The sequence below is a fragment of the Streptopelia decaocto genome (genome assembly GCF_964273445.1).
Source record: "Streptopelia decaocto genome assembly, chromosome: 6".
NCBI lineage: Eukaryota > Metazoa > Chordata > Aves > Columbiformes > Columbidae > Streptopelia > Streptopelia decaocto.
The window spans coordinates 62,638,213-62,662,201 of record NC_138660.1 but is presented as its reverse complement, the minus strand read 5'-3'; the positions used below and the strand labels follow the sequence as shown (position 1 = coordinate 62,662,201).

At 40.8% G+C, this 23,989-nt stretch overlaps 1 protein-coding gene across 1 annotated transcript in view; it reads left to right on the top strand.

Moving 5' to 3' along the window:
* Positions 1-17,543, top strand: part of LOC309441366 (von Willebrand factor D and EGF domain-containing protein-like) — a gene marked incomplete at its 3' end in the record, with an annotated part of 173,842 nt that extends 156,299 nt beyond the window's left edge. Inside the window, exons 26-29 of the mRNA XM_082055997.1 lie at positions 8,125-8,220; positions 9,338-9,433; positions 16,609-16,706; positions 17,454-17,543. Of these exons, the coding sequence (XP_081912123.1) occupies positions 8,125-8,220; positions 9,338-9,433; positions 16,609-16,706; positions 17,454-17,543 (380 nt within the window). The remainder of the gene's footprint in view (positions 1-8,124; positions 8,221-9,337; positions 9,434-16,608; positions 16,707-17,453) is intronic.
* Between the last annotated feature and the right edge of the window lie 6,446 nt (positions 17,544-23,989).

Sequence of the window (23,989 nt, the reverse complement as noted above, 5' to 3'; positions counted from 1 at the left end):
AGGGTGGGTGTCAAGAGGATGGACCAGACTCCTGTCAGTGGTGCCCAACGACAGGATGAGGGGCAACGATCACAGACTGAAGCACAGGAGGTTCTGTCTGAATATAAGGAGAAGCTTCTTTACTTTGAGGTGCCAGAGCCCTGGAACAGGCCACCCAAAGTGGTTGTGGAGTCTCCTTCTCTGGAGACATTTAAAACCCATCTGGACACCTTCCTGTGTGATCTGCTCTGGTGAACCTGCTTTAGCAGGTGGGTTGGACTGGATGATCTCCAGAGGTCCCTTCAACCCCAACCAGTCTGTGGTTCTGTGAGCAGATGAGGGCAGCACCAATGCAGACAGCAGTCCTCCTCCCAGCCCCCTGACCGGGCTCCCACCCGAGGTCCTCGCTCTTCTTGGTTCTCAGCCAAACCACAGTGGCCTGTGGCTGCTCTCCTTCTTGGCTTCAGACTGTGTCTCCCACACCACCGCAGTTCTCTTCAGTCACTCTGCCTGGATCTCCCTTTTCCTCTGTGCAGATGAAAATAAACCAAATTGCATCAAGGTGACAGCTTAGCCCACTCAGTGCAATAAACCCACGCCTAAATGGCAGGTCATACTGCAAGCGCAGAAGCTGCAAAAACTATCAGCAGAGGAAAACAATGTATATGAGAATCCTCTTGCAGTTCTTATTCAGGCATGACGGGAAAGCAGCTCCACAGAACAATTTATACACACGCTGCAATGGTTCACTGACCTAAGAAAACACAGAGCATTCTTCAATGAAGAGAAAATGTTATCAAACCCAAGATCCTAACAAGATGGGAATATAAGCTGTGCTGAGTGTATACTTTACAATTCCCCACATTAATTATAAGCTAACAGTTGCAAAGATGAGAATGAAGTATAGCTACAGTCTCTTCCAAATTAATAGTGCTGCAGACTAAAACCAATCAGTACATGACAAATACGTTATGCCGATGATCTCAAAAACTGAGAGTTCCTAGTAAAATGTTCCTCAAAGATATAACACATGCTTATCTTGATTATTGTGGCTTTCCTTCTGAAACATTGTGCAGCTACCCAAACATCACACCATTGTATCTCTAGAGAGAGTTTCACCTGACAAGACATTAGGTAAAATGAAGACCAGGAGACCCAAAGGGAGAAATATTTCAGTCCAGGGAGAGAGGAGAGTCCCCTGTCTGTATTGTAGTGACAACCCCTCAGTGGCTTCCATGGCTTCCTGAGGGTTAAGAGTCTTGCCCACCATATGCTACCAGGGAAACTTCTGGAGGTGCAGATGGAGAGATCAGCATCTCCTTTAACTGATAGAAAATGTTATTGTCTGATGAGAGTGACATGACAGAGCAAACGGGGACACCACAGATTATGCAGTAACACTCAGAGTTTAGTCTAGCATCTCGGTAGTTTTACCATTCATTATTTTTCTCCTGAATTAATACCTAAATTAGATTTATTTCTTACTTTAATAACACCAGAAGGCCCCATAGGTCTATCAGAATGCATATCAGAATGAAGACCAGACATAATTAGGCAAACCACTGGTACTGCACTGCTACCATTTTCCAGACCATTTTTTCTTCTGAAATGTGTGCTAGGTCATGTAAACTAACTCATATTGCTAGAGCCGCACGGTAAAGAGAATATATTATAAATGCAAACTGCCACCACACCCATCACAATTACATTTACTGCTCCCTCTGTGTCTTGTAGTAATTTGTTCTCCCACACTGTGTCCCTTGGAGGTTTCTACCAGATTATTTTTACTATTCAGAAAGGTAATTTATTGAAGAAGTGTTTTGCATCTCTGTTGGAGATACATGAAGCAGGAAATAGGGATGAGAAACCTCAAAATGATTGGTAGCTTGGTATGGATTCACATTTTAGAAGAACCTTGCACAAAAACTGTGATTTTATTACAGGAAAAATATTCCTTCTTCTTAAAATTTGATCTGTGGCTACAATTACTGACATCCAGTGGATCGCACATCCCAGGTTACTCTGACAGAGCTTGGAGACAAAGTTATTTCTTTATTTATAAATCCAAATCAACATAGATGAGGAATTTCAGAGCAAATCAAGCTCTGAAACAACATACGCATCTAAAACTCAGCACGGGCAAAACTAGTTCCTTCCTGCCCTTGGAAATAGAAAAAGGGGGACTAGAAATTGCTAGTGTCCCGAATCCATAACATGTTTTTCAGAGCTCTGTGCATTGGGACCTTCACAGCAGCAGATATATTGGTACATCCATCTCGCTAATGATCTGTTGAGCATCAGTTATACCCTCTAAAGGCAAGAATGACATTTTTTACCTCAACTACTTTCTGCTGGTGTCAGGGCAGTAGAATCCAAGTAACAGTGACCTTTGTCAGAAACACCCTTTTTGGCCAGAACACACCCATTTTGTGATTAATTTTTTCAAAGGATGAAAAGATCATTCAGCAAGATCAAACCTTTATTTGGAGCCTAGAAGCATCGAAGCAATTGTTTCCTTAGTGCGGTCACGATAATGTTTTATCCGAGCAGAGCCGCTGGGATGCACAATGCAGCCAGAGGGATGCGGAACCTTCTTTCCAGTCCATGAATTGAGCTGTGCTGTTTTGTGAAACCACCGACCTCCAGTTCTCATCCTACGAAAAACATCAGCAACATCCCTACATTTTACGGCTGCGGTCTCATGATGACAATAGGACGCAAGTCCTGGCATGGAGCTTCTCCCCAGTTTTTGTGTTTTATCAATAGATGATGTATACTGCCCATAAACATTGGAAAAGGACTAGAAGTGCCTGTTTTAACACATCTACTGGTTTTATTTTTGTTCTCGGCTTGAGTTCTGTCATCTGTATTTTCCCGACAAGAGCAGACAGTGTTATTTTTACATCTGTCCCATGCTCTGTGCCCTTACTGTGTCGTATCTCCCCAGCTACAGCTCTCTGTTTCTGAGAATATCACACCAGATCAAGTTAACCACTAAGCAGAGAGAAGAAAACGAACATTAAAACAACATGTACACAGACAAAAGCCAAAACTGCGACTGATCAAGGTTCCTGCTCCTCTAAAGAGCAGTAGAGAGTAAGTTGACATATACACCAGACCCACAGAGATGTCGGTCCAAAATCAACCCCAGCCGGAAAGAAAAGCAAAGCCTGTGAATCACATATAAATGACAGCACAGGGATGGCGACTTAAAGGATATGTTGAAGTATATATCTACCAGTAGGTGTTCCCTTGGCTGTGCTCTCCATCAGTACAGCTATAGCCTGATGCATTACCTTAGCTGGCCCACACAGATGTTACCCCTTCGGGCTATTTTCTCTCTTCCATCCAAAAGCAGAACGCATCCAGAAGCAGGTCAATTTTCTCAGCTTCTACATGGCATAGAGAAAAGGAAAAAGAAAAATAAAGTTGTCGTGAAAACTACATCTTCTAATCAGCGCTGCAGTGTGACACGCTGTCTCCTCATCAGCAGCGTGGCTCAGGATATGTGATGACAGGTGATTTTGGATTCAGAAAGAAATAGTCTGTACAGTCTCATTGTCAGGAAAGGACATGGATGTTCAGCTGTGGCAAGGCGAATTCCTGAAACACTGCAGAGAATCCCTTTCTGCCCAGATTTTAGGAGCCTGATTAATATTCTCTCTGTTTTGCCTTTATGAGGGTGATGATGAAGACTGTCCTATTTCAACAAAATTACAAGCTTTTTACTACTTATTATTACCTACTTCTAGCAAGAAAAGGTGTAATGGGGTACTAGCATCAAAAGGAGGCTTAGTTTCAACTTAAACATTTTTGTCTGAAGGAATCTGAAGGAAATGTCCAGCTTCTTTTAATCACTGTAAAGTAATCAGCAACTACTGCTGGCCGGTATTGTGAATGTTTGTTAGAAAAACAGATTATTCTCAAAAGAATATGCCCCATGCTTAACTTTGCCCCCAGTCCCTTTTAGCATTACATAGTAGAGATATTTTGCTTAATACTGTGTATGTTTTTGAGGAACTGATTCTGTAAATCAATGGCAAGAAGGGCAGGCAAAGGAAGGCACTGGAATTCTAGATATCCATCACTGATGCTACTTACACCAGGAGGACCTACTTGACTTTACAAACAGCACTTAAATTTCTGGCTGGGGATTTTTTTTTTAGAACTTTAGTAGTCTCTGGAAATATTTATTTTGCAGGAAAAATCTTCGCTTTGCCTGACAAAGCTGGAGGTCTGGCTACCTTAAAGATGTTAGGGCTGAAGAGCTGAACTGCGGAGCTCCATGGAGGCTGATAAAAGAGTTGCAAGAAGCACTTCCCTGGGTCAAGTCAGCCTAGAGGGGATAAGCTACAAAAAGGGTCACAGGAAAATTTAAGTGATTGTAAAGTCAAAATGCATTAAAGTCATCAAAGAGAAATAGCTGCTGCATAAACCAGAAAACTTAGCAACCTGTGAATGCCTTTCAGTGCACAGAATTGTGTACATTTTGTATGATGTTCTGTGCAACACCTGTGATTTATCTTAACACCTGCACCTTCCTGTTACCTTGTCAAAAACACTCCTCACCTGAAATACAGCACGTAATCGTGCTTCTTCTTTAACCTGCATTATCACTTTCAACTTAAGCTTAGCTTATCTAACCTAACACTTTGGAAAACATAATCATGGAAGTCCTTTCTAGGTTCAAACAATGGCCCTATAGGATTGTGGTGCACTATAGAATTGAGTAACTCCATTGCATATGAAATTCAGTGCTTTTGTTCTTACTGAGAGCATGGGAATGTCAACACTGGCAGCAAGGGGAATGGGATTTCGGCTTAATGACACCTACTGACTGCTGGCAAGCCTGCACCCAGGATGTGCTGATGTACAGGACTCTCCCTAGGCCCAGTGATACACCCTACCAAACTGCAACAAAGGGAGCACACAAATGTGTTTGCATCCATATCGTTAGGGCAAGTTCCCGAGGCAGGTGGAAAACCTATCCAACCAATGTTTTCATTGCGTCAAGATGCCTTTTTTGAAGGGGAGGGGAAAAAAAGAAATGTGAGTCTTTTCAAAGTCATGGCAGTGCCTGGGAGGATTACAATAATTCAATTTGCTCTCCTAGCGTCTGATAATTTATTTAGTTTTCCTGTGAGAGGCTGTAACATTTTTGTTTGCTATTTTGAAATTGGAGCTCCTCCACAGAGGCCAAGGAGTGGGACTAGAAAGGATCCAAACTAGTTATCATCAACACGTGCTGAAGTCTGCCTGATAGGTATCGAGGTGGAATTGTATTGAAGAAAGTTAAAGAAAGGGAGAACAAGGTGGAGATGTCAAGCAGGAAAAGGGGAGAGATAACACTGCATCCATGTATATTCCTTTATGAATTCACTAGAAAAAGCATCTGTGCCAGAGCGGGGGATGGGATGAAATGCCCCTCCAGTTCAGAACAGGTTTGGCCCTGATCCTACATTTCCCACTTAAGCACTTCCCTTAGGTCACTGTGAATTGAACTCCTTTGGATTTACCACTGAAGTGAGAGATGCCATAAGCAACACACAATGTAAAGGAAGCTCATGCTGTATTTTCGTAGTGACCTGTTCATCTGTAAGACAGCTGAACCAAAAGAGAAACAGATCCCAAGATTAAAGTCGGTTTGAACTCAGACCAAGATCGGAGCTCAATTGCTCCTTAAAGTTCTGTTGAGTTACGAGGCAAATTGTGCTGAAACAAGTTCAGTTCCACACAAACTGAAAGTGAACAAGAAAGCACACTAGTTTGAGTTCCTGTAACTGAAAGAAGAGTCTGTTGCCATATAATTTTAAAAAATCTAGTATCAATACAAAACAGCAGGTAATATCTTACAATGCAATTGGTTGTATGATGTTAAAAATACATAGAACATGTAAGGGGGAAAAAAATATAAGAAATACAAATTTGAACAAATAGTACTGTGCTTCTAGTTACTTTTTCTTGGCTTTACTTTTTGAGGGGCAGGGGAAGACATTGTCCAAGTTCCATACGATCTCAAAATCAAATCCCTGGATTTCAAATGTATGACTTTGGGGGCACAGGTCAGCATTGGGAACACTATGGTCTGCGAGTATCACAAAGCATAAGGTCATTTGAAACCTAAATGTGAATTTTATGATTTGGGGTCATATTTTCTAAATTCTGAATATCTGAACTGTTTCATAATTGAAAAGCAAAGTCAAATACAACAGAATATTGTAGGTCAGAAATCTGTTATTGGCAACGGGAGATTAAAAGGAGGAGAAAAACAGAAGAAGACAGAAGATTAAATTATTTCAGAGTGATGATTGCCATAACGATTTGATCTCAACCAGGTTTTCACTAGTGGTTGCAGCACTTTCTGGTCGCTCAGCAAGAACTGTAGATCCCTGTTAGCCTTAGTAAGCAGAAGCTGAGATTATAGCGCGGATCAGGAGAGGCGGAGAAAGAGGGTGACAGTGCCAGGGCTGGGATCCAAGCAGCCCTTACAAGGCCTGGCCTGAGGGCAGGTCAGTGCTGAGGGATCCGGGAGGCTGGCACCGAGCAAAACGCAAACGTAGCAGCCAACCAAGAGCAGCAATATAGGGCTAAAAGCTGCCGGTGCGGCAGCATCTGCATTGAAAGAACAGGCCAGGACACACAAGCAATATTTCAGTGCATCAGAGGAATAATTAGGGAATGTACATCTACCTAGCTACAAATGCCTGATCACACCTAAGAGATGAACAGAAGGTTAATCTCCCATCAAGTAACAGTTGCTGTATTTTTGCCTGTTATCTTTTAATAATCATTCCTATTCAGAGGCTCTTTGCAAGATTCCACCTTCCCCTGTAAAGGTCTGAGGGGGGCTTGTGGTACTTTCAGAGCCCTGGACATGGTGACGACTTGAAAATCAGAGCTGCTACAAGATTAGTAGTTGAGTTCTGTTCTTACTGCTGATGTACCAAAAGCCACCACAAGCTGAGGTCTAACAGAGGCACAGTAATGGCACATTCCAGCTGTCAGCCCCTGAGGGCCTGTTCCACGATGAGGGAGCACAGGGAGTTCGGCAGCCACCCAGCTCCAGGAGCAAGGAGGGCCGCTGCTAATTAGCACTGTCGGTAACGAGGCACTGGGAAACCCCGTCATGTCTAAAAGGCATTAAACATGGCAGAAGCCATTCGGCATAAATATGTGCTCAAACCTTGTCAGATTCTCCCCAACTTGATGCTCATACTCCTGTCCAACCATTTACTATGTAACGCAACTTTATTGTATTCCACCCCATTATCAAATGACTTTTCCATGTAAAATGCAAATAATTTCCACTCCCATCATACCACCACTGCTGTGTTTATAAAGTGCATCGCCTCTTCCTGCACTTACAGACGTGCAGAAATGGGAGACAAGGACTTGGGCATCTGCATGTGGTATCTACCTATGTCAAACCTGGCTGGGATTGCAGATGTTTGACTTGCCAGAACGGCGAGATTTTACTGTTGGATGTTGTGAAACAACAATATTGATAAATACAGGGTTTAATCGGAGGTGCAAAAAATAGCAATTAGATTTGTAATGAAATCTAACCAAAAATATCATCTGGTTTCCTGTGGTTGAAAGAACAACCTATCTTGTGCATCTTATTTATATGAAAGAATAAAGTAAAAAGGTAAGTACTTTAACAGATAATGGTACAAAAGGTGACGGAGTAACAGATCTATTTAGTCTTTAAGCTTGGTTGAATGCAAAAACATTCCCAAAACTGTGTGAAAAAAAAAAAATCTAACCTCTTCAAGTCTTTTCTTATCTAAATGAACATCTGAGAACATGTTTTCCAATCAGGAGCTGAAAGCTCTAACAAGTATTCAGGCTGCCCCAGAAAATGTCTCACTTGTTTTTCTGAGAATCACTGTAATTAATGCCTCTCTCTCATTTTTTCTGGTGAGGTGGCTCTTACTGGAGCTTCCACACAAGACGCAGCATCTTCCAGAAGGATTTACGGGAGCTACCAAGCTTCTGGGTTTCAGAATCTGAAATCCAAATTACTTCTCTGGGTTCTTTTTAACTACAAGCAATTGAACCTTCTAAAAGGCAGCGGGTGAGTCTCTAGTTCAGCTCTAGCTCCTTTCCCACCTACCATGTTGTTCCTTTGCTGTGTACCCGCAGGTGTCTGCGATCCCATGTGCATGAATGGAGGGAAATGCGTCCGCCCGAACGTCTGCGACTGCCCGGCTGGCTGGAGGGGACAGCGCTGCCATCAACGTAAGCACCTCTTGCTGCCCATCAGCTGCAATCTGCTTTTAATATTAAAAAAACAATATAGTGAATAAAATCTGTTTTGCTACTTCAGCAGCTTGCAGAGAAGCTGGTTTAAGTAATAGGTAATAGAAAACGCTACAAACATTTGATGCTTGCAAAGGAAAAAGGTTGCGCAGGGGAGTCCTGGTTCTGCTTCATGCGGGTGTCTGCCACACAGCTTGTTACGGAAATTCATTTTTATAGTATTCAACTCGAAGCATTGATTTTATGTTTTAACAGCTTCACATATTTTGCTATATTTTAGAGAGAAATGCCATATATTTCAAAAATATAGAACTATTTAAAGCCTGCTGTAAAGCCTTCCACACTGATGTACTCTCAAGGTCACCAGGTACATTTGGGTGCATAATTTGGAGAATGATGTGTGCTTACCCTGTAACTCCACCAGATCTGACTACAGTTACATAAAAATGTAATTAAAAAAACCTCTTGCCCTAAAATATTTTCAAGGGATATTTTTCCTTACGTGGCTGGTCATTACCGTGATGTTGACTGAATACATTTATAATCAAGATGACATACTGTATGTAAACCACATTAATATATTGACATTTTACCCTTTGGGTCCTGATAGTAAATATGGTTTCAGAACCAGTGTTTTGAGATTATCATGTTAATCATTTATTCAGAAATTCTGGAGACACACATTATTGTGTGTCTCTCACACACATACACCAAACGTGTTCACTCTTTCAGGATTTCTGAAGAAATAATATATGCAATGAACACATCAAATTTTACTATAAGAAACTATTTCTTTATAACATGGAACACATAATATGCATATAACACATATGAATATATCACATGGAGAGTATTCTTAGCTGATGGTGAGCTGAGCGTTAGAAATAGCAAAGCTCCCAGTAGACAGCCATCAAAGATTAATTTCTTAAGAAGTAAATATCAAAAGAATTCTGAATTATCTGATGAATAGAACACACTCACTTCTTTAGAAATGAGCCATGCAGACTAAAGCCTAGCAGGTCACCTTTCAGACACACCTTGTACAACCAGACGTATCGTGCGCATCTTCTGACGCGTTCCATGTGGATCTGTTCAGCTGTCTGTCTGCAGAGATGTCTGAACGGCGGAGCGTGTGTAGGTCCCAACATCTGCGAGTGCGCGGGAGGATGGGGAGGAACGCTCTGCCAGACCCGTAAGTGCTGCCGGAGTCACCGCCAGAGATCTCTACGCATGACATTTCCTCCTATCTGTGTACTGGGTTAGGTTTATGGTTGGACTCAATGGTCCTAAAGGTCTTTTCCAACCTAAATGATTCTCTGATTCTATTACATCTAAAAATCGACCATAACATGATTAGCACCTAAATTCTGCCTCTTATTCATGAGAACTGTCTCATGATGCCAGTAAAACTGTCACTTTCAAAGACATTTCTGGACCAAACATCTGCATGAGAAAGAGACCTGACTCATGTTTTACTGACATGGATGCTGAGTTTGCCCTATCAGGCAAAATTAATAATCTTTAAATCAAATAATTTGAAACATAAGATAAAAAAAGAGGGGTCATGAAGCAGCCCGTTCTGTGTACCCAGACAGCATTAAGCACAAAAAGAAATTCAATGTGTGTGCTGACCTAAGAGCTCAACCCTGTAAATGCTCCATGTTCAGAATGACCCCTGGAATTGTTTGCACATGGGAGGGATTGGAAAACCTGGAATAGGAAGAGACCTGTTAGGGTCACTTTGGTTTGTCTGTGTTATGAGCTTTACAGTAAAAGGGCATGAGGAAAATATCAAGGCATTATCCCCTTTAAAGGGCAATCTTTCTTTCACACTCGCAGAGCGTAATTACTCACAGAAATCTTTTGTCAGTTAAATCCCAATGGCTGCGTAATTGTTTCTTTGTGCCAGCTGTCTTCTAGTTCAAACACAGTAATGTTTAAAGTTATTTATTAGTTGATGACATATTCTTGACTCAGCTTATTAAATAAATAAACAAATTGTGCTTGTTCCTGTGAAAGGCAAGTACGGCTTACTATCATTAACCATTTGTGCTGTCCTTTGCAGGCACACAAGCCTAGGCAGTTTTTCATATATCTATCTGACTTTTGAAACTTTGCTCCAAGTCCACTCACTTGCCAGTCATTCTGTTGTTACTATTCCTTCCCATGTTTTCACTGGAGAGGGAATTTAACTCAGCTTTCTGTCCAAAAGGAGCTGGCTGAAACTCCTGGGTCCCACAGCAAACCCAAATCATCACCAAGCGGTTGGAATTTCTGGGTTTTTTTAGATAGAAAGAGAGAAGCCTATTGTCAGAGAGCAGATGGTGAGGTCTTACAATGCTGCTCCAGGGTATTCACAGTGAGGGGAGGAGGAAGCAGGGGAACAAGAAAGTCTTCATCCTCACAGATGTTAGGTATAAAGTTTAGCATAGTAACCCCTGAAAGCAAGTCTGGGTTTGTGTTTTAATGGGAGGCTATTTGCCCAAATCCAGAACTGAATGAAAAAATGGTATTTATCTGTCTAAACATAAAAAGCCTCCCGAGCGCATCCCTTGCTCGAAGCCGTGCTCACCTTGGCTGCAGCTCCGGCGCTGACGAGAAAGCTGCTGGCACCGGCACACAGGACTCCAAACAACCTCTGCTTACAGCTTTTTGTTGCTCTTCTGGTTTTTGGCCTCTGTCCCACCTCCCAGCAGCACACAAACACTGGGCCAAACCCATGCTCCTCTGCCAGACCAACGCATTTCTGGCACGGAGGCGCCTGGTTCATCCCACCGCTCCCTGGTGCAAAACTGCTTTGTTGCATTTAAGCTCCTGAGGTTTCCCTGCGCTCGGCACCCCTGTCTTGCTTGGATGTATATGCCCAAAATCTGTGCTTTGCTACAGTATCAGCCACAAGGCTGAACGTGGCCTTGATCTGCACCACTTCAACTACAGACTGTGGCTGTTAAACTCACCAGAGCAAAACACTGTAAGAGAAGAGATCAATACCAACATATGATCCATTATATTCAAATAGTTATATTTTATATTAATTTATTCTAGTACATATTGTATTAAAACATTATGTATTATTTATTATATTGAATGAGAAATTATTAATTTATATTACTTATTATATTTTTCATATTATTTATCTAAATTGTTTCCACTTCATAATGCAAAAATTCCATCCCTCTCTACAAGTAACAAACCAAACGTTAACCTTCCTCAGCAATCACTGTACCTTCTGCACTATCCAGAAGCAATTAGGGCTGGATTGTTTCTCTGGGGCTTTTTCAAGGAGGTTCGATAACCCCGTCTTCATTCTTTGTTTTCAGCCTGTGAATTCACACAGCAATAGAAATGCAGATACAGGTTTCGTCTACACACTGAACCTTATTTTTCCCTCATTAATTCCTAATGACATTCAGTAGGTGACTAAACCAAAGGAACTGCAGAGACTTCAACTAGTATTTTCCAGACATTTGTCAGGTAAAAAAACCTGTTTCAGTACCTTATATTGGGATAGCTTAGCCAGAGTAGGCCATTAAGCCTACAAAAGAGACAATGGACAAACACTGAAAACTTATCTTGGACATCTACTTCTGATTTATCTTTAAGAAGAAGTCTCAGATCAGCATCAGTGCAGTTCCTGACTCACGAAGGCCTAAGCCTACAAGCACAGCTCAAGATGTTTGGAGGCAGCAATAGATACAGCTGCCACATTAAAATATTTTCTAAATTCCTGTCTCCAGTCTCTTCAGTATAAAACCGTGACATCCTCTATTTTTAGGTCCCTAATAACTAAATTATAAGTGCAAATACTGATGCCTCAGATTCTCCTGCCAACTTTCACCAGGAAAAAAGGACACAGGCCTCTATCACAAGTGACAGTCCAAAATGCTTCAACCTTTCCACAGACAACACCGTTGACAAGAACACAGAACGGATTTTCACTTCTGTTGCAATGAAGACTGGCAAGGCCTAAGTCAGAATAATTTCATGTCTAAACTATTCTTAAAATATCTCAGCCGGACTGTGTTGTCAGAAGGAGTCACCACACGTTAAGGAGCTCATATCTAATTTGGAACAGTCTGCTACATTTTGGATATGCAATCATACAAGCAAAAACTTTGCTTCTTTTGCAATGATGTGCAATGAAATTGCATGTCCATATAACGCTGCGAATTATGAATTTCTTAATGCTACAATCAAACTCACAATGACATTCCAGAGACATCCATGCAGGCTGGTTTTCTTACAGTTTCAGCAATCTCTGGCCACAACTAAACTGCAGAACTTGGCAAAAGTAGAGACTTTTAGGAGACATAGGTAATGGATAAAGCACAATAGTCCTCTTTTGTCAGACTGTAAATAAAGAGGTCAGTGAAGAGAATAGGTTTCTTCCCCACTCATCTGTAACTGAATAGAATAGCTTCTGAAAGAGAATCAATAAAATAGGTCATTTGTCCCAACAAATAAGGTGTATGGTGGAATACACACATTATCCTTGATAAATACCTATGACTTTGATGGTCGTAGTTTAAGGAATAATGGTCAAGTTTCAGACTGTATTACAAATGTAGGGAAATTACCTTTTGGAAGGACAGGTTAAAAATGTCATTTGAAATATTCAACATCTCAGCCACAGAAATCAGCAGCTTTATAGATCAGGCTTCTTCCATTAGAAGCTTTTGCTGTCTGACTCTGCTTTTAGCTTTCATGACAGCAACACAAATATCCCAAAAATTCCCTCGAAAACAGAGAAACAATCTACCACGATCACCAGGGTTTCCCATTGGCGATTTCCTTCTCATCCCATGTTGGATATCCAGCCTAAAGCTCCACGCCTGTGGCTTCCCCTTGTCTCCTGCGGTGTTAACTCACATCTCTCTGTTTTCTGGAGCTAGAAAAGAAACTTTAGACCAAAGCGATGAAGACCTGACAGTACAATCTGATTACCCTGACAGGTAGAGCCAAAACACGGCCCAGGAAAGTCAGAAGGCTTCTGGTCAGGGATATAAGCCTGTTGTTTAAGGCTCTGAATGCAGGATCAAGGTATAATTCTAACAATTAATTATCAAGTATAAGAAGGTTCTAGTTGAAAAGGATCTTCATCATTAAAATTCATGCTGCTATCTTCTGTTCTAATATTATTGAACCCATACTGGCTCCTCATTGCCCTTCAGAATAACTTCTCTTTATTTGCATGTTATAAGTGCCAGGCTCATAGCTGTATAATTTCCTCAACATTCTTCCTCGTTCTCTGCCTTGAACATCTCAGACAGGCTTTCTTCTGGCTTTCCTATGTAGGTCTTTCAAAACTTAAGAAGAAAAATCTTAAAAAAGAACGTAGCTCGCGTGCAAATTATACCTCTGTTATTTTAACACCCAGGGATAAATCTCTTTCTGTAATGGGCATTTATTGATTATAATTTTAACATAAGCTTAGCTTATTAAATGACTTTCTTTGCTGAATCTGTACAGGATAATGCATATATAGCCTGTGTCATTTTTAGTGCTTAGTGGCTTAGCATCCCTTCTAAATACATTTATGAAATATTCATTTGAACTTCAGCTGTGTTATTATCCTCTGTGATTTCAATTCCAATTTTCTTCCAAAATGTTTTTGACTTCTCTCCTAACGGAGCTCTCGTTGTTCTGAGCGCTACAGCAGGAGCAGGGGCTGGAGAGGGAGACGCGCAGGTAGCAAAGGATAAAAAAAGAATAAGACAAAATCTTTCTCCTTTGTTTTTCTTTGTTTGCATCAACTGAGAACCAAAGAAACCACAGATGGAAAAATAAAAAGCCCCTTACCTTATCTAATGCCTGTTCTTCTGCCCATGCCTACCCGTACAGCCCCAGCTGCTGCAGGGCTCTCGAGAAGAGTCCACCTCTCTTCATCTTACCCCTTATTTTAGCCACTATCAAGCTGAAAGGAGAATCACAGAATCACAGAATCGACTGGGTTGGAAAAGACCTCAGAGATCATCAAGTCCAACCCTTGGTCCAACTCTAGTCCGTTTATTAGATCATGGCACTAAGTGCCATGGCCAATCTCAGTTTAAAAACCTCCAGGGACGGCGAGTCCAGCACCTCCCTGGGCAGCCATTCCAATGCCTGACCACTCCCTCTGCAAAGAATTGCTTTCTAATCTCCAGCCTAAATTTCCCCTGGCAGAGTTGAAGCCCATGGCCCCTTGTCCTATTGCTGATGCCTGGGAGAAGAGACCAATCCCCACCTGGCTACAACTGCCCTTCAGGTAGTTCTAGAGAGTGCTGAGCTCACCTCTAAGCCTCCTCTTCTCTAGATTAAACAATTTCAATTTTTCAACAGTCCAGATCAAATGAATAATAGTAATATCATACACAATTCTTTCTCCTCTAGCTTACTATACAGGGAAGAAAAGCGGTGTGGGCACACGGAGCCCCTTCTGCTGACACAGCTCTCGCTGTTGGGAAATGTTTTTGTTCCAGTGACTGAAACCCTGAGATTTTTTTCAGTTATAAATCTTAGTTCTTTCAAAGTTCATGGAGGAGCTGAAGTAGCAGCAGCAGAGGATGAGCACCCTGTTCTAGCCCGAGTGTGATTTCATTCCACCTCTGCCCCATCCACACCCACAATTCAAACTTGGGCCTCCCCCTCTCAGAAAAAAGACATTCCGAGGTTTGCAGCTGCCCGTGCTGGGTCTAAAGGGGTGCTTGGCAACAAACAACTAACAAAACCAAGTTTACTGCACAAAAAACTTGTTCCAACAAAGCAGCGCTTTTGCCTTTTCAAAATAGCAGAAATATCTCAACCTGCTGATACACTAGGAAGGCAAAGTACAGTGCCAATAATTCTGCTTTTTCACTCCTCTGTCCTGTAGCTGTCAAGTCTGAAGGTCAGTATATTTATTTAGATGTTAACATTCCCTACTCTGGTAAAATCTCAGCCTCCTCACTGAGCGTTAGCTGCCATGATAACCTGATAGAACAAACCCAATACAAATTCCAGATGTTGTTCAACAGCTTGTTCCTGGCCTTCCAAGGTCAGTATAATTAGTATAACTGAGAATCATATTTGGATGGCTTAGGTTCTCACTATGTGTTTTCTAAAGAAATTTCACTGGCCTGGTTTATCTCTGAGACCTCAGATCATAACACAAAGAACTTGCATGAGCTTAAATCTGTGTCAAAATCAGAACCTAAGTCTAACAAACCTAAAATTCTATAACAGAATTTCTTCCTTCAGCCTCTCAATTTGTTGATTTTCTGTGAAAAAAACCCTCACAGAGATATGCCAAACTCTTTCAAATGTGGTGGAACACTTAGCTCCATGATGAAGGAGATGGTGTTGAACCACAGACATGAGTTTACATTCTTTTCAGCTCTGCCTTAGTGGTGCGTGGTTTGCAGCCTCCTAAGTGCCTCTGCCACACAAGGAAATACAAGAAGCCACTTGATCCACACCTGACCAGTTTTGAAGGCATTTAGTTTGACTAGGATACAATATTCTGGCAATGTTTATAGAAGCTTTAACTCATGAGATCTAATTAAAATACTATGACATGTGTGGTGTTCTTCACTTCATGCCCTATGGATTGGCTGTTCTCTTTCCTCTATGCCAAAACAGTGTCATTACGATATAAACTGCTAATGAGGATGAAAACCTGGCTGAAATTTGACTAATTCAATTGATTATCTTTTTTTTTTTCTCTCTCCTGAAAAGAACACTGATTCTTTTATTAACAGAATAGCTTCAGATGGACGGGCCTCTATACCTATAAGTACACAGATACTCTAGATAAGATAAAAAAGTTGTTTTGATTCCTTTTCACTTGGAATAAATAGCTCACTACTGATTCATGAAATCACATTCTTATGCCCTGGTTTCCAGAGGTGCAAAGTATGCAATTCATCAAATCCTCCCTTTTATTTATTGGGATAGCGTCACCTTTGGGAGTATGTATGTAACATGTGTCTTCATCTAAGTCAACAAGGGATCTTCCAACAGCTGTTATTTCAACTGGAACAAAATAAAAACAATTTTGGCACAAATCTGATTCAACCATCAATGTCCAGAACGTATCCCGGCTTCAGAAATCAGGCCTTGCACTGATCCATTTCTGATTGAGCAAGGCAATTACATTAGCACAGTTCTCTTTCCCCACCATTGAGGGGAAGAGGAAAAAATGAAGGTAATTATAAACATAACAGACATATAATGCCTATGGCAAACCATCTTTAATGCCTCTATATTTATTTCTTGTCCCTTCCTCCACCATCTGAAACTAGAGACTAATAACAGATTTTGTCACATTTTCAAAAGCATCTAAATATTCCCTTTCTAATTACGAGACTTAGAATAAGTGTATTTCTAAACAACTTTATCTTTCATTTGCAGCACTTTGTGAGCAAAAATGTCTATTTGGAAGCAGATGCATAAGACCAAACGTCTGCGCTTGCAGAAGTGGCTACACTGGTTCAGCATGTGAAAAGAAGGTAAGGTCCAAACCCCTGATTTGTATGGTAAGAGAGACAAAAATTACCAAATGTAACTGAAATAGCCTACAGGAAAATGTGTTAAAGTCTTGTTAACATTATGAAAGATGTGAATCAGGTTACAAAACAGTATAAAGGAAGCTTAACGGATGCTAAGCTGCCAAAATAACCCTGTATCCATGTTCTAGACAAAATTTTCCCTTAAGGAATGGTTTAATACTTCAAATATAAAACTCACAAAAGCTTTATTTATCAGAGAATCATAGAATGATTTGGCTTGGAAGCGACCTTAAAGATCATCTAGTTCCAACCCCTGCCATGGGCAGGGACACCTACTAGCCCAGGTCACTCAAAGCCCCGTCCAACCGGCCTTGGACACCTGCAGGGATGGGACGTCCACAGCTGCTCTGGGCAGCCTGTGCCAGGGCCTCAGCACCCTCATGGGGAAAAATTTCTTCTTGTATCTCATCTCTTTCAGTTTAAAACCATTACCCCTTGTCCTATCACTACATGCCCTTGTAAAAAGTCCCTCTCCAGCCTTCCTGTAGGTCCCCTTTAGGTACTGGAAGGTTGGTATGAGGTCTGCCCAGAGCCTTCTCTTCTCCAGACAGAACAACCCCAACTCTGCCTGTCCTCACAGCAGAGGTGCTCTGGCCCTCTGATCAGTGAAAACTGAGGCAAAAAACTTGTTAAATACCACGTCCTTCTCCATACTCCAAATAACAGATCTCCTGTTTCCTTACACAGAGGGCCCACATTGTCCCTAGTCTTCCATCTATCACTGACATAGCTACAGAAGATGTTCTTGTTGCCCTTGATGTGTCTGGTCAGATTTAATTCTAGCAGGGCTTTAGCCTTCCTCACCTGATCCCTGGTTGCTCAATATTCCTCCCAGGCTACTTGTCCTTGTTTCCACCCTCTGTAGGCTTCATTTAGGTTTTGAGTTTGTCCAGGAGGTCGCTGCTCCATTACCAAGAGCGTGCTCCGGCGTGTGCTCAGAGCTGATGGCACCAAAGCTTCAGTGACCTCCCAAGGTGACTGACGGCCAAAACGGGTGACACCTCATCTGTATCCTCTGATCTGCATCTTCTTGCTGTGACAGCTGATCCTGTTGCCTTATGAAGAACAATTTCCTTCTTCCCGGCATTGACCAAAGCACATTGAATCCAGTTCATCTGAATATATATATATATATATTTTTTTTTTTTTTTTTGGCCTGAATTTGAGAAGCATTGAGTTGAGCAAATATATCCTCACCCCCAAAAAACCCAACAGGCCACGTCCCACTGCCAGGATGGTTTGCAAGGTTACGGTACATCTGACAGCTGGGCTTGACCCAACCGTCACATCAGTGTATGTCTTTGAGTCCGGTTTATCTGCTGCATCACCACTAAGATGAAACCTTCTATTCTGTCTTGCCTGCTGTGCCTAAACAGTGTACATACCAACTTTAATTTCCTCTTCTATTTTGAGTACTGCTTTATTTCATATCCTGCATCCCCTGTTTCTCAGGGAATCTTCTCCCTTCCAGAGTCACAAACACTCAAAACATTTTACATTTGCCATTTTAAGAGCCACATTTTTAAGCCACAGGTATTGCCCATAACTGAAACACTATTCCACTCAGATGTCCTGACTGGCCCAAATTCCAGCTTTCAAAAAGGCAGGTTACCCTCCCATTTATCTGTTCTGAAAGGCTGGGGGCAAAAATCAACATATTTTCACTTCAACCACATAATGCATTAAGAGAAAGCATGAAAATCTATTCAGATAGTCATTTCATTCTGTTAACGATAATTAGATTTTAATATCAGAATTACAGTTCTGTATGGATTTTCTTAACAAGTACATTCTCATACTAAATTACAGCTCCTCCATCAATACTGAAATGCAACTGATGTAGACGATTAAGTGTTGTAATTTTATATATATTACCAAAAAAATCTATTAAACAGGTTGGCTGTAGCCTAAGAAAATTTGCTGCACATTTTCTCAAGTAATTAACAGAAGTCATCCAAACAGAAGCAGGAATACGCCAAGATACACTGGAGTTATTGTCTGCAGGTCTTTATATCCAGGAGATTTTCCCTTGGTATGTCAAGAGTTGCCATTTTTGAGACAGCAGATTACCAGGATCGCTTCAGAGCATCATTCTACTTGTGGAATTGTGAAGTACGATATTTGTCGTTTCACAAATGAAGTGAACGTTGTTGCATTTAACACAAAATATTACATGAAAAAACTGGGCTTCTTTTTTCACATGAATAAACTATTAGAATATGAATCAGTCCTGAAAGAAAAAGAAAGTAGAGAAAGACCTTGCGTACTACGTGTGTCCAAAATGCCACGCCATCAATGACACGTGTAAACACATTGGCATCTATAGCAACGATCCATCTCACATTTTTTGAAGCACTCTTCAGTTTCATGGCTTATTCTGCAAAAGTACTGATTGGCTGCACTGATAGGAACATGCATTGCTTTGATGTGAAGAAGGAAACGTTCTGAATAGAAGAGAATTAACGGGTTTCCTTCAATACGTGAGCTTTGCTGAAAGCTGGAATCAAAGTTAGTAATAAAAATGATGGATCTAATGGTGTCTAGTTTAAATTACATGGCTTATATTACATTAAAGCAAATGAGACGCTCCTAAAAAAATAAAAGAGAGAGATATTAAAATGCAGAGCTCATTTCCTAGCATGGATTAGAGCAAATTGTAAATAAATTGAATTCATACTCATATTCCTGTAGAGAAGTTGGGACAATAGGCCTCCTAAGGGTTAATTTATCAGACTGAATCAGGTATAAGTGAACAATGTGAACAGACTCCAATCAACTTCTCCACACCTGTCAGTCATGGAAATCTCACAATTTATCTAAGTAATTATTCAAGTATTTAGCTACATTATTAGAGCACAGTTTTGCTCTTCCTAACACTGAGCATAAAGCCACCCTGTTGCAAGTAAAACTGGTAGTTCTGGGGGTAACCTTGGTAGGCACGGAGAAGAGTTATCACAGCGCTTTCAGTAGCAACATTTACATGTTTGAAGACAACTGCAGTCTCTGCTGCCTGGTTTTCTCCCATTTTCCTCAGTCTCAGACCCTGTTCTCTGCTCATCTCCCCAGCCTCCGATTAACACATTTACAGCAAGAGATGCACGTTTTTCTGCGACGGCGCCTCAATCTGCTCAGTCTTTTCCACAGGGATGATACCTTATGACTTATTTCCCATTTGGCATTCGTGCAGTTGACTTGTCCTTTGTAAGCACCGTCTTTACTACCTTTACTTCATTTTGTCTCATGGATTTCAAGCTGTTTTACCCATTTATCAAAGAGATTTTTAATTCTAAGCCAGCTTGCACTGCCTTCAAGTGTGACATTGTTCAAAAATGTGACATCTCGTTGTCTAAGACATCAATGAAAGCAGTGAATAGTAGAAAAATCAGGGCCTAAACGCTATTGATAAAATTATTCTCTAATAATACAGTCTTTGCTCCTTACTTATTTCATCTGATTCATTCTTACTGGCATGACTGACTAAGTCATATCAGAAGTCCCCCTAAAGTGAAAAATGTATCTGTTCTTGGTAGATAGACGGCTGCTTCCCTTCTTTAGCTTGAGGGACTTATAAATTACCTGTTTAATAATTTGTGTAAGTATCTTTCCAGATACCAACTCTTTGGCTGTCGTTCCCTTGCTTTTCCTTTTCTTTTTTTCCTGATTTAAAGATATATACTATGTTTATTTGGATTATTTATACCTTCAGGTTTAGAAACTGCATCTTTAAATATGCTGGAGCAAACCCTTTGAGGCCCTGTTGACCTGGAAATCTGCTTCATGTAAAGAACTCTTATCTACTAAGTCTTACTATATGGGGAGTTAATGCACAGCAGATAGCATACCATAAATCCAAATCTCAGGTTATTACTGAGCCATTTAACCTTGTAAACAGGCCTTAAATCTGACTTTTCTGAATTTAAATACTCAGTTTCTTCCCTATTCTCCCTTTCATTCCTGTTCCCTTGTTAATTCTGATCACGTTAAACATTTTATCCCATTTAACCTTTCCGCGAAGAGTGGAGAAAAGGCATCGAGCACATCAGCCTTGCCCGTGTCATCTGCCATCTCCCCTCCTTCCTGCTCTGTTCACCGCTTTGTTTTGCTCCGGGAGTTCAAACTCATGCTTTGCTCTGTTTCTGTATGAATCTTCACGTAATGGGAACGATTCAGTAGCAGTGGCATGTAACATTATTTTTAAAACCTGGATTAAATTGGAGTGGGGCGGCCTGTTCCCTTCCCTCAGCAGCAGTTGCCAAGGGATGCTCGAGGTGTGTGTGGAGCCTGGTCTTGCCAGCGCATTGGAAAAGCTGGACGGTCCATATTCGATTCATCAAGTTATTCCCCTTTCTCTGTTGCAATCTTTGGTATAGTCCCCTTTGTGTAGTCAAAATTCCTGGAGGAACAATATACATTTTCCCAAATTATTCATCATCTACATCCCAGTTCTTACATCCACATTGCCAAATGATTTGCAATTCATTTTCTGACATTTTTGGTTGATTTTATTTTGGACTTCTGCTAAACAAAGCCTGCCAACAGCATTCCTCCGAAGGCTAATGAACTTGCTAAAATAGCAATCACTTTTAGAAACCTTTTGCGTATTTTTAATTTGTATTGAGTCTTTGAGAGATCCAGATAATTTAGCGAGTTTTGTGGCAGACATGAAGACAAATGCTCCTGCTGACTTTTCTATTCAAAGCAGCCATTAGAGCACATTTGCTCCAGGCTGGAAGGGGCGGCCCAAACAAAACAGACTAAACACATTCCTTTTCCTGTGGAAACACCGTTAAAAACTTTGGCATGAGGCCCAAAAGAGACCAAGACAATCACTGCACCATTTGTACAACAGGGGGTTTTTCAGAAAGCTGAAATTCGGATCATATCTGTTGTCCTATCTCATACCATCACACTTTTCCTTGCTTTGTTTTAGTTTGCTTTTTTTCCTTTCTGAGTGGATTAATGTAATAGCATTAATTAAGCCAACAGAATTAATTTAAGCTAAACAATGTTATCTAGTCAGATATAAATGGTACATTAATATTACGCTACAAGCTATCATGATAGTGCATTTTCCCAGTAACAGTTTAAATATTAATGTGCTAAACTTGCCTGTCTGTTGCATGTTTATTCTGAGGCATAAAGGTACTGAGAAATGTAGCCTGCTGCAGAAAATAATTAAGAAATACAGAAAATAATTAAGAAAAGGCAAACCTTACAGCAGATATTTTTAACACTGGAATTTACCAGTAAATCGAACAGCAACAGGCCAGTCGTTCCTTATAAATGAATCTGGTGACTACCTTCCACAGCTTAAACATAATATTGATTTCAGTACAGCCTGAAAATATAAGATGTTTTTAATAAACAATTTATCGTATTAGGCAGCCCTTTACTGCAGTTACTGACCTTAACATCACTATTACTTTGTTCATTTATACATTAAGAGACATTAAACCACAAATCATGGTGTTCAAGTTACACAAGCTGTATTCAGTGACTGTGAATATACAAGAGAGTCATCCGTGGACTTCTAGGAAAAATATGGCATACCTATTCATAAATTATTTCACCAATAAATTGATGTAATATGAGATAAAAAAGGCAAAGTCATATCAACAGTACTGAGCTACACAGGCATTGTCAGACTATTGACTTGATTATTACAAAGGAGTGCAAGAGTAGTTAATGCTACTTAAGCAAGAAAAATGGCTGTGACTTCCTCATCATACCACTGAACACCTTTGATATGCGTATTTGCTCACGTATTCAGATTGTGCCCAGATAAATGCAGGCAGAGACGTGTCCTACCAGGTGAACTCACCAGCTCAGGTCCGTGCTGCCCTGGAGGTCTCCATGTGTGCTCCATCCCATCGATGACCAACGCCTGCCACTGGTCCTGCAAGGATTTCGTGGTAGTGCACAGTATGAATACTTGAACACACTTTTAGTCTCAGAGACGCTTATGAAGAAACTTACACAAGTGTTCATTCTGGACTTCTGCTCTTTCCCCGCAATAAAAAGATGCATCCTATATTTTTACATCGGACAGAAAAGTATTCCTGATGTTTTTGTTTAGCTCTCATTAGAGGTTCATAAACACAGGAGAAAGCAGCCTACTGAAAGTCTCCCCTGATATGTGTTGGCTTCAGCTGACACCTGCCTTTAGAACTGGGCTTTGGGGTGAAGACAGACAGGTCTGTTTAACATCAATACTTAGAAGTTCCTGCTCTGTTTAGTGCTAAATATATACTCCAACTTACTCCACACGTGTTGCTACCAAAAGAAAGTAGACAGGGCCTACGCAGCAGTTCAAGTTTCATAAAATGTCTTATTTTATATATAAACATACATCCATATATCTGCATCCAAAGAAGAGCAATGAGGCTGGTGAGGGGTCTGGAGCACAAGTGTGATGGGAGTGGTTGAGAGAACTGGGGCTGTTCAGCCTGGAGAACAGGAGGCTGAGGGGAGACCTGATCACTGCCTACAACAGTGGTCTCTTCTTCCAAGTAACAAGACAAGAAGAACTGGCCTCAAGAGGTTTAGATGGCCTCAGGAGGTTTAGATTGGAAATTAGGAACAACTTCTTCCTGGAACAGGTTGTCGGGCATTGGAACAGGCTGCCCAGGGCAGTGGTGGAGTCACCATCCCTGGAGGGGTTTCAAAGACGTGTAGATGAGGTTCTTTGGGGCAGAGGTTCTTAGGGTCTTAGAGGTGAACTTGGCAGTGCCAGGTTAACAGTTGGACTCAATTATCTTAAGAGTCTTTTCCAATCTAAATGACTCAATGATTATACATATATTTACACACACAAATATATATACATCTAAAACCCAGACATAAATTCTACTATAAACGTGTATCTAGATATATGGAAATATGTAATATGACACAGACATGAACATACATTTTTATTTGACCCCAATAAATAGATATATATCACACATCACTCCTCCAGATATTACACACATTTTTTCCATGTAAACTCAAATCTTTATTCTAACTAAACCTGTCTAAACCCCAGCAGGCTCTTGTAGAAGTACACTCTCTTTTCGTATAAAATAAACGTGCCATGTACTATTCACAAATAAACAACTGCTACCTGGATACAGCACTATCAGAAACTAAGGTGAGGTATTTTAGAGTCAAACAGGGAAGTAAAATTTGGATACATGATGCTAATATCAAGGTTAATCTGTCGTATCAAATACAGATACATCAAG